The sequence below is a fragment of the Caenorhabditis briggsae genome (genome assembly GCF_000004555.2).
Source record: "Caenorhabditis briggsae AF16 supercontig from assembly CB4, cb25.NA_135, whole genome shotgun sequence".
In the NCBI taxonomy this organism is placed as follows: Eukaryota; Metazoa; Nematoda; class Chromadorea; order Rhabditida; family Rhabditidae; genus Caenorhabditis; species Caenorhabditis briggsae.
This window is the reverse complement of record NW_025543318.1, coordinates 17,044-28,590: the sequence shown is the minus strand read 5'-3', so window position 1 is coordinate 28,590 and position 11,547 is coordinate 17,044. Positions and strand designations below refer to the sequence as shown.

The 11,547-nt window shown below is 35.4% G+C and overlaps 3 protein-coding genes across 3 annotated transcripts; 2 read left to right on the top strand and 1 right to left on the bottom strand.

Annotated features, from left to right (window-relative positions):
• Positions 1-1,967: 1,967 nt before the first annotated feature.
• Positions 1,968-2,855, top strand: CBG24305 (the record flags this gene model as incomplete). The annotated part of the gene is made up of 2 exons (XM_002648151.1): positions 1,968-2,201; positions 2,436-2,855. The coding sequence occupies 2 exons, from the start codon at positions 1,968-1,970 to the stop codon at positions 2,853-2,855; spliced, it is 654 nt and encodes a 217-aa protein (XP_002648197.1).
• A 2,128-nt stretch (positions 2,856-4,983) lies between these two features.
• On the top strand, positions 4,984-6,116 carry CBG24304 (the record flags this gene model as incomplete). The annotated part of the gene is made up of 2 exons (XM_002648150.2): positions 4,984-5,265; positions 5,784-6,116. The coding sequence occupies 2 exons, from the start codon at positions 4,984-4,986 to the stop codon at positions 6,114-6,116; spliced, it is 615 nt and encodes a 204-aa protein (XP_002648196.2).
• Positions 6,117-7,193: 1,077 nt separating this feature from the next.
• On the bottom strand, positions 7,194-11,017 carry CBG26704 (the record flags this gene model as incomplete). Its single annotated transcript, XM_045240962.1, has 8 exons — positions 7,194-7,448; positions 7,593-7,763; positions 7,810-7,954; positions 8,165-8,314; positions 8,370-8,580; positions 9,152-9,312; positions 10,142-10,437; positions 10,853-11,017. The coding sequence occupies 8 exons, from the start codon at positions 11,015-11,017 to the stop codon at positions 7,194-7,196; spliced, it is 1,554 nt and encodes a 517-aa protein (XP_045100695.1).
• Between the last annotated feature and the right edge of the window lie 530 nt (positions 11,018-11,547).

The following is an 11,547-nucleotide window of genomic DNA, read 5'->3' as shown; positions in this document are numbered from 1 at the left end:
TTTCACAGAAATGAGATATATAGGCTCAAAGTGGACAATCCGGGTGTCGTTCTATTAGAGGTTTTACGGAAATTTGATTTTTTTTCTGATTTCTTGGCGCTTTTCTCGATACAGTGGAAAATTAGCTTTTTCAGCATTTTAAAATTCTAGGTCGAAATTTTTGATTTCAAAATAGGTAGCAATTATGAAGGCGAGGAAAACACACGAAATGAGCCAAAGAACGTCAAATTTGGTTAAGAATTGAAGGAGGAGATACATTTTTCAGAAAATCAACTGAAAAATTCAACTTTTCGAGGTTTTTGCTGACCATTTCAAATACCACCGATCGCATATTTTTTAATTAGGTAACAATTGCGTGGAATTTTATGGGGAACATTTTGATATAAATTTCTCCTGGGAAAATTCAAAACTGAGGGAGGAGATAGGTTTTGAATCACTCAGATTCGGATCAGATTACTGTAGATTTGGCTAAAATTTACTTTTTTTTTCCAAAATTCTTTGCTGATTTATTCGGCGTGTTATTTTTGGCGTGGAATTTTTGGCTTGGATTGGCTGGAATGACCTAGAAAGGGGAGAATTGAGGGGAAATGCTATGCCTAGATTCTCAAATCCATCACTATCTCGATTCACGAACAAACTAATTTCTTTTGAACTTTTTGAATTTTGCTTTTTATCGATGCACAAGAAACGCGTCAACAATCATCAGTTGTGCGTGAATTGGAAAAAAAATTACGTAAAATACAAAATTTCCAGAGAAATACATTTTTCAAAAATTTCGAAAAAAATGAAACCGGTCACTTCACGCTTCTAAAGCAAATAAAAAATCGCGTAAAAAATCGAAAAATACAGTCCCCATACCCCTCCCCTCTGTTATTTGTTCATTGACGTGTATATTAAAAAAAAAACAATAGTTTCCAGAACAAATTCATTTTTCAAGTATTCCAAATAGTTTGAGTTTGAAAAACTTTTAATTTCCAACAAACCGATTGTCCAGAAACACATAAATTTAATTCAACTGCTCTCTGAATGGCATTCGAATTTGAAATCACTCCAAAAAGCCTTGTGATCAGTCCGGATAATCCACTTCAAGTGCAAGTGAAAATTGCTCAGGAAAGGAGCAAGACGTTTACTTGACGGTCCATTCCTTGCTTTTTCGAATTCTCAACCCGACAGCTGCTAACAAGTGTCATGAAACTCAATTTTATAGTGATATGAAGGCAAATGAGTCTTTGCATTTTCAAATTGGGTTGTTGGATGAGGCGGTAGGATTTGTATCTGTGGGATTTTCGGATTATCACAAAAACCTTTAATTTTCAGACTAGATAAAAGAAAGCGAAGAGAGAAAGAGGAACAGGAAAAGAAGAAAAAGAAGCGTCGCAGATGTATTCTTATGTGATTGTGATTGGATTTTTGAAGTGAAGGTACTTGTATTTTATTTTTTGATTTGTTGTTGGAAGATTCAATCGTTAATTATTACGTGGTTTTCTATTTTTCCTGTGAAATTTAGATTAGATTAGATTTATTTATTTTCAGATCGGTGACCAACAGTTAATAAGAAAAGGCTGCCCCCTCACGAGGAGCGCCTAATAAGTTAAAAACAGAAGAATAATGGAAAAGGGAGGAATTATATACAGTAAAATACATGTGTTAAAAATAAAGCTAGTAGCGGACCTCTATTTTTTGGGACCTCCGATTTTTTTGGGACCTCTAAACTAGAAATGAGCCAAACAATTCACGTAAAATACAAAATTTTCACGGAAATATTTTTTAAAAAATGTTGGAAATTAATAAATGTGGTCACTCAACACATGAAAAAAATGCCACGCAAAAAATTTTCAAAACAACAAGTAAAAATCGTTATTTTTCAAGTATTCCAAATAGTGTGAGTTTGAAAAACTTTCAGTTTCCAAAAAAACCCGAATTCCGAGTTTTCAGAAACACAAAAATTTACTTCAACTGATCTCTGAATGAATATCCCATTTGAAATCACTCCACAAAGCCTTGTGATCAGTCCGAATAATCCCCTACAAGTGCAATTGAAGAATAACTCAGGAAAGAAGCAAGACGTTTATGTGACCGTTGATTCGTTGATTTTTCGAATTCTCAGCCCAACAGGTGTTGGAAAGAATAGTTCTCAAATTGAAAGTTCATTGTGGAGAGATCAGACTTTGTACTTTCAAATCGGATTGTTGGATGAGACGGTAGGATATTTTGTTTTGTGGATTTTTGAATTACCGTAAAACCTGTAATAGGAGGGCCCCACACTTTGAGTCAATTTATCTTGGCTGCTAGGAAAGATAGAAAAAATGTGTCAACTGATAAAATGTTTGTGAAATTATGATAAGCAAATCATTAGTAAACAGATTGCTCAAAGTTAAAAGTAAGGGGGTTTCTAATACAGGTTTTACGGTAACACAACTATTAATAATTTTCAGACTCTAAATCTGCCAATTGATAATGGTGACTACATATACTGCAAAAGCCTTGAGGGAGATCTTTCAGTTATGTATGGACCAGAGCTTTACGCAGAAAAGAATGCCAACTCTGTATATGAAATGATAGATTTTTGGAATCATTACGAAGTGCAGCAGGTTGATCCTGTGAAAAAATATTTTCCATTGGCTTTGGAGCATGAAACAAAAGCGATCAAGAAGCGCAAAATCGAGCATGAGAAATACAGAAAGGAGCATGCAAAAGAAATTGAGGAATGGAACGCGGAGCAAGAACGTCTGAGACAGTACAAAAGAGAAAAAGAACAACGAGAGAAAAGAGAAAAAGAGGACAAGGAAAAGGAAAAGATGAAAGAGGACAAGGAGAAAATGAAGAAGAAGCGTCGTAAATGCATTCTTATGTGATTGATTTATGAAATAAAAATATTTGAATTTCGTTTTTTGATTTGTTGTTCGAACCAAGAGCTCATTTGACTTCTAGGGGGCTTTGTTTTTATTAAGTTGAGCGAAAAGTCTTTTTAATTTTTTTTGGACCGTCATATCTCAGCGTTGATTCAACTTTTTATTATTCTGTTTTTTTTATATTGTAGTACTAGTTGTGCATGCTTAAAAAATTTGTTAAAGTTACCGACGGCGTTCATAAGAACGAGAATTTGCCCAGAGACCACCATGCTCTCAAGGGTGCTTTTTTGTGCGAGTTTCTCCAAGGTCACAAATGCAGCGTAGCTTGTCGTAAATTGTGTACAGTGTTAGGCCAGAACTATATGTCCTACATTACATGTAAGTTTTGATTCAAAAGATTCTCCGAAGAGAACTACGATCTCGAAGGTCTGGCCTACCACGTGTTAATCTCAACGAGGACTCCTCTAGAGCGCTAGAAGAAGAAGCAAGAGTAACGTCATGCGGGCTTGCAGCAAGTCTCAACCATCCTCAAAAAACCATAATTGATCATCTTCGCGAAACTGGAAGGGTACCAAAGTTTGGTTAAATCAAGTCGAAACGAGGTCTTCAAACGAATTGGGATTGCAGACATATGGTTTTTTGAAGTTATCAAAAGATTCACCGAGTCTGGATCTCTATTTGATTGCACGTGGAAAGAAAGAAAAACTACGGTGACAGCTCCAGAGTACGTTGAAGCTGTTCAAGATCAAATCAGGAGTAGCCTTCATAGATCGCTCAGAAAATTGGCCATGAATATGGGTATCTATTGGTTTTTAGTCTAATAGATAGCCCGAAAGAATATTTATGTAAAATGCTATTGTATTCCTAAAGTGGTCATCTTGTCGGAGAGAAATAAGCAATAGCGTCTGGAGAAGGCTAAATTTCTTTTGGATGGCACGCAGAGAGGAGACCATTTGGGGTCTGTTCTCTTTGACGAGCAGTGGTTCACCATTGAAGCCGAATTTCACTCTCAAATTTTTTGTGTGTTAGGCAATGATATTAAGGAAGCTTTTGAAAAAGTAAAAACCATTCCTCAAGTTTTCCATCCGCCCAGCATGACGGTTTTTCATGAGATATGCTCAAATAGCAAATTTTATAGAGAAAAACGTCCGTATCGCCGAGAAAAGATATATCGAGCAAATCTTGAAGAAGAATCTGCTCCCACGGACCAAATCCTACTTTGAACAGGTACACTTGGTTCACCAGCATGGCGGAGCTCCAGCCCACACCGCCAAACTCACCCATCAGTGGTGCGAGGCGCACCTGCCTGGGCGGACAAATGGCTATTCCATATAGAGTTTTGCAGAACAAGGTCTGTTCAAGACCCCACCTAACTTTCGCGGCTCTGGAAGAAACACTTTTCTAGAAATGGGACAAACTTTGGTCCGTGAAACCATCGATGTCTACCCCTTCTAGGTCATTCAACGCCAATCCAAGCCAAAAATTACACGCCAAAAATAACACGCCAAATAAAAATTCCAAAAATTTTGCATAAAAAATAATAATTTTTCCTCAAATCTACAGTTATCCGACGGCTTCAAATCCTATCAGGGGTCTCAATTCTAAATTTCATAACTTGATTTTAGTATCAAAAAATTTGTCGTAAAATTCTGCAAAGATTCTATTTATTTTCATTATGAATGGATCAACAGATTTTTTGAAAATTCCCCAAAACCTTCAAAAATGCCAAAATTTAGTTGATTTTCTGGAAAATCTATCAGGACCTTTATTTTTGTTTCAAGTTTGACGTTTTTCAGATCACTTTATTCGTTTTCAAATTCTCTACAATCTCTACTTATTTTGAAAAAAATTTGTTGATCCAGAATTTTTTATTGCCAAAAAAGATGATTTTCCGCTGTGTCGAGAAAAGCGCCAATACATCAGAAAAAAATCAGAAAAACTCGATTTCCAATATTATTCGCCGTGTCTCGTTCCTCTTTTTTCTTTGTATCGTGTTTTCCAAGATCAATTTACAAGGAAAAAAAAACAGACGTGTATGTCAATATAGCAAAATACTTGAAAAGCAAGTTTATTCTTTACAAAATAATAGTCGTGTAAGTTTGAAAAAAGCTGCAATATTCCAACGAATCAAATGTTCCAGCTCGCAGGGATCACAATGGAATTTTTTAAGCATAAGCCGTTCAAGTTGGAACTCACTCCGAAACAATATGTGATCAGTCTGGATAATCCAAAACCAATACAAGCACAGGTGAAGAACAACACGGAGGTGGACCAAGACGTTTCTGTGATTGTCTATTCTTTGTTCTTCCGAATCGCCGAAGCTGGATGGGTCGAAGACTTCCATACTTCTATCCACAAAATTATGAAGCCAAACGAGACTTTGAAATTTGAAATTGGAATTTGGGATGATGCGGTAGGCTTACTGGGTGGGGCAAAAGTTCTGCAACCCAAGTTTGACTTAAGCTGGCGCCCTCTGACACACTTTTCGTGCATTGATTTTATGTTTATATTTTTGCCAGGCTCTGCATTAGTAAATGTGCATAGTTTCATGTTTCTACCTCATTTTTTACGAAAACGGCACTACTTTCTGTGAGCACCCTTTGGTGTTTTCCCTGAACGCGTTTTCATTGATGGGACACTGTTCAGCTTAGAGCAAAATTCCATTCTAAAAATTGTCATGTATAGGCACAATGTCCTTGACTTTCTAACCGTAATAGTATCTATATTCTCTAAGCAGCCGATCCTCAGCAAAAATGTCAGGAGCAAACCGCTGTAGTTTAATTTTGTCACAAATCTCTTTCATAAAATCCTGTTAAAATTTGAAGCGGATTCGACTATTTTCCGAAAAGTTATGACGTCTTCTTTTGGTTGCAGAACTTTTGCCCCACCCTGTAGTATGTTTTTGGATTCAATCACGATATGGGTTTTCAGAAGCTCAGTCTTCCATTTGAAAGTTCCCATTCACAATACTTTGACCTAGAACATATGGAAGGACGTCTCTGTATTAGCCATTCGCCAACCTCTGTTGTAAGAAATGCGGATAGCGTAGAATTTGAATTGTTAGCTGAATATTACAACAATTCTGAAAGTGGCTACTGTTCCATTGATTTGGTGCCAGAGCGTGAAACGGAATTTATTAAGAAACGAAAAGTCGAATTTGAGGAATTTCGTGCAAAAGAAGAGGAGGAACAGAAGGAATTTCGGGAAAACCAAGGAAAACCAAAGAAAAAGAATAAGAAGTGTCCTAAATGTAGTATCCTGTGATTGTGATTGGATTTATAAAATGAATATTTTGAAATATTATTTTGTGATTTACGAACAACCTATTAGGTTGAACAGAAAGTTTCTACCTTTTTTGGCAACATTTTTTTAATCAAGTTTTTTTCTCAAAGCGTAGCTAGATTAATAAAAGTCACGTTCATGAGCATTGATAGTTGTCTGGTAACGCTCCGGTAATTTTTTCATTTCATCGGCATAGAATGACGAGAGCTGTGATTGAAAACATGGGTCAATTCCTTTTTGGTATCACCTGTTCAATTAAAATCTTTTCTACCAAGAAGACGTTTGAGAGCATCAGACGATCATTCATCCGAAAGGGTAAGGTCTTGAACTCGATACCGAGTTCCTTTCTCGAGATGAAGTTGCAGGGAGACGAATAGAGCTAATGATCAAAATGAAAATCATCGACGGCAGTCATTTTCTGAGTCGGGAGTGTACTCGGAAAATACGGCAGGTGCAAAAGAATAGTCCAGCCAAACGACATGAATTTTTTGGTTGAACGAATGAAGTGAGATAAAAATTTGAAATTTTACGATCTTATAGACACTTTACACAGCCCTCCAACAAAAAAAATCTGGCCTGGTACACCACATTGAAAAGCAGAAATCGAAGCTCAAAAAAGATGAATGATCGTCTGACGCTCACAAACGTCTTCTTGATAAAAAGGATTTTAATTGAACAGGTGATACCTAAAAGGAATTGACCCATTTTTCAATCACAGCTCTCGTCATTCTATGCCTATGAAATGAAAAAATTACCGGAGCGTTACCAGACAACTATCAATGCTCATGAACGTTACTTTCATTAATCTAGCTACGCTTTAACTTTTTTACCAACCTAATGTTTTCTGTTCATTCCTCTTCAATAAAATTTCTTAATCAAAGTCTCCTGGAAATCTGTTTGGTTTCCATTTTAAAAATTCCGAAAATCGAACTCATTCCTATTTTCAAAATTAATCATCAAAATCCAGAAATTCAAAAAAAAAACTAATTTCAAAATCAGAAAAAAATCTTTGAAAAAATATTTTTTGATTTATTATTAACAACAAAAAAAAGATCTACTTTAAAAAACCCCGTCGACTTCCAAATTCGCACAACAAAATCCAAAATCTTCCTTGATTGAATCCATATTTTTCATTGAGAATATCTTATCACCATCCTCATAAATTTTCCTTGATTTCGAGTTTGCAGAAGCTGGAATTGCAGAAAATTGGGCGGCCAACGTTTTCAAAATTGGAAGTTTCGATTGATTAAAAATCCAATAATCGATTGGATTCAATTGAGAATTTGGCTCTTCTTGGAGGTATTCGGCAATCTCCTGGAATTGAAACTTATAGAAAATTGCAAATTTTGGAAATTCAAGATTTTTTAATTCTTTTTCAGAAAAATCGCTATTTGGACATTTTTTTCACAAACTTCATAAATTTTTAATTCATTTCTTTCATAAATTCAAAATTCAGACCTTTTCCAAATTTGCTCCGGGCACTTCTGTTGGTTTTGATGGTCCTTGTGATTGTAGAAATAAGTCGAAAGATGACAAATCCATTTGATTAGGTTTTTCTTCTTTACTAATACTCAATTTGTTCTCGAAATTTTTATCCGCAAACTCTCGATAAGTGGCGAGAATCTTCTCCTGAAAATGAAATTTAAAAATATTGAAAACCAAAAAAAAATCTTACTTTATGAGATTCAAAAAAGTAGCGATCTCGGAATCTTGGGTCGAAAAAAGTGGCGGTTTTGAGGATTTCATTATTTTGACAAATTGTTGAAACATTTTGAAGGTCGGAAATCACTTGGGATTTTATAAAAGATGTGGTGTCGGATCTGGAAAAGAACAAATTTGAAAATTTTCAGGAATTTTAAAAATATTTTTGGTTTCGGAGTTTACCAAATACTGACAACTTCAAAATCCAAAATGTTGGAAAACCGTAACATTTTTGAAAATTCAGAAATTCAGGATAAGTTTAGACTCCCAAAATTCCATCAATAATTTCAAAAACTCACAAATTTCCCGAAACTTCCAATCCTTCCAACTTGTGCAGCAAAACTCTCAAAGTCGGAATTATCACTGAAGCCGTTGGATAACTTTGATTTCGAATTGAATTTCTAGCTGATTTAAGTTCCATAAGGATACTGTACATAAATTTTGAGATGAGCAATTCGTCGGGCGTCAGTTCTGGGCAGCTGGAAATTGAATTTTTTTGAAACTTCAAGTATTACTATTCAAAAAAAAACTCACTTTGCCTGTTTCGTCGTTGCACAAAAATTGGACAAAACTTGTGGAATCTGCGTATCTAACAAAAAGTACAGTAATCCCCAATGATCGGTCCATGACATGAATTCTGGACGTTGGAGGGATTCAGAAGACAAATCGTATTCTGAGAATTCGATATTCAGGAAATGAGCATAATATGGGTTTGAGCCATGAAGATTCTGAAGGCGTCGATATTCTAGAAGTATCGATTTTTGTTTGGCCAGAAGATTCCAGTGATTGGTATAGAGGATTCGGGGGATCTGGAAGATATTTTATTCAATATAAAATTCTGGAATTTATGAATGTTCAACTTTTCGAAATCCATGGTTAGTTTTCAAAGTTTCGAGAATTCATAGAAATTTCAAGAATTTCAAAGTTTCAGAAAACTATGAATTTCTGAATTTTCAGAATTCCAGAAAACTTTTTTTGAGATTTTAAAATTTTTTCGAAAAATCTAAATTTTCAGAAAATTCCATAATTTTCTATGTCTTTTTTTAAATTTCACCTTATCCAAAATGCCTTCAAAGTTTGGCAAAATCGGAATCTCATCAGCAGTTGAAGCATTTTCATTGATAACTCCAACAATTTGATTTTGGCGGGAAATTTGAAATTTCGAAATTGTGGAATTCGAAAATTGGGGACCGATTTCAGCGGGATTCCGGAACGTTTTGAATTCAAGAAGCGCACTTTTAGGTTCCATTGTAGCCGAATTAGTCCAATGTGCTGAAATTTTTTTTTCTAAAATATATTGAAAATGTGAAACTCACCCATAACCGAGACACAGTCCAGACCACTTATTGCTGTACTACCGTAATCAAACACCAATGAAATTTTGCCCGCGAATTTCAAATCCGTCAGAATTCTTGATTCCAAACTTGACCGGAATGATGGGAGAACTAGATTGACGTAGTGTTCGACGCTTTTGAGTCTGGAAAAAAGTTTGAACAATTGAATTTCCGGTTACATTAAACACTCTAATAGAACGCCATCCGAACTGTCCACTTTGAGTTTAAATATCTCTCTTCTATTGAAAGATATCAAAAAGTTGTCAACTAATAAAATGATTATCATAATATCAGCAGAATTTTATCAGTTTACCATTTTTGATATCTCTCAAAAAAAATGAGATACATGGGCTCATACTTGCAAAAATCGTTGAAGGCACGGCCCGGCCCGGGAGGCCCGGATGGGTATTGTTTGGTCAAAATTTATCAAAAAAAAAATTTTTTTTTTTGATAAATTGGTGAGAGTTTTTTAATTAAAAAATTAGTTTTTGAGAAAAAAAAACAGTTATTTTGCTTCAAAAATGCAATTTTCCGTCCGATCCCACCTCCGGAAAAACGCCAGAAAAAAAATTATTTTTCAAAATTTTGTTTAACCATTTACAAATTCAATATTTACCATTTAGCTTAAAATTAGATCATAAGAACAACTTTTTTCCAAAAAAAAAACTTTTTTGCCTAAAAATCGAAGCTGGCGCCAACTGTCCGGGTCTTCCGGGCCTCCCGGGCCGGGCCTTGACAAACTTTTTGAAAGCCCGGCCCGGCCCGGCCCGTCGCAAAAATGCATGGGCTCAAATTTGACAAAACGTTTCTATTAGAGACTATTGAAAATTCTGGCATTTCTGAGTTTCCGGAAGTTCTGGGACTCCGGAATTATCTAAATTTCCGATTTTTCGAATTTTTGACTTTCTGATTTTCAAAAAAAAAAAAAACATCACTTTTCAATTTTTTTTTCAAAAATTAAAAAGAACTCACTCAAATCCAGGTTTTAATTTTCTGAGTAATCTTCTGAAGAATTCTCCTTCAACATTTTCCACTGGCCATCGATCCCCCAAAATCGTTTCAAAAACTAATTGATCCTGGTCCGTATGTTTATATGATGGATTTTTTGCCGGATACTTTTCATTAGATTCCTCAGAATTTTCTCTCCATAAGTCGACATTTTCCTCTTTCACATAAATACTGCTCAGCGAATTTTCAATGGTAGAGTTGTTGAAATCTTCGACAGATGGTCTCGACATTTTGGCACGAGCTTCCTCGAGGAGTTTGAACTGAAAATTATGGGAAATTAAAGATTCGGAATTTGAAATTTGAAAAGGAAATTCGGAAGTTTCGTAAGTTCCGAAATCCGAAAATTTTGAACTTTTGCTTCCAGGAATTCCAGATGTTCCAGACTAAGTCCAGAAGTTTTTTGATTACTGATTTTTTTCAGAAGTTCAAAAATTATGAGAGATTGAAAATTCGAAAAATCAAAAAAAAATCAGAAAATCTAAAATTCCGGAATTTCAGAAAAATCTCCGATTTTCCTGGAAATTCTAAAATTTTTGTAATTGAAACTTTTGTAATTGAAAAATTCCGGAATTTTCAAAATTTTTGATTCAGAAAAAAAATTCCGTAATTTCGTTTTTTCAAAAAATTCCAATTCCCAACTTTCAAAATCTCCAAATTTTCAAAAAAAAACCTCACTTCATTCATTTCTACCGGATGCTTTGTTGCCAAATGGAGCCTTATACAATTGGTTCCTCCACTCTTGGACCATGGAATTTTCGAAGGACACAATCGACAAAGTCCCATCTCCCCATCTCGATCGAAATATGCGGAATATTTACTTCTACTTCGCTTTCGGTCCATTTTTGCTGAAAAATCGATATTTCACCCAATTAGAAAGTTGCGGAATTTCATGAAAAACCAGAAGATTTTTTTCGGAATTAAAGATTTTCCACTTTCAACTTCAAATATATTCGAATTTTTAGGATAAATAGCCAAAAATGTACGGAGAAAGGACAATTCCTTATAAAGCAAGAAATTGGAAATAGAAAAGAAGGAAAAAGAAGGGAAGAAAGGGGACGACGCACACAAAGGAACAGAAATGCTGCCCCGTTTGCCGAGGACGTTTCTCTCCGTCTCTCCATTTCGCACACTCTCTCACTTACTTCCATTTCCCTCCTTTTCCGCTCTTTTTCTCTGCGTCTCTTTCCGTTTCTCGCTATTTCTCTGTCGTCCTCTTCTTCCTCTTCTTCCTTGTGAATTATACAGCGGAAATGGGAAAGAGACGAGCGGAGGAGGGAAGGAAGGAAGTGGAAGAGGCTTTCGTAAGTTTTCCCTCTCTCTCTCTCTCTTTCTCTCTCTCTTTCTCTATCTCTTTTTCCATCTTTCAAAAA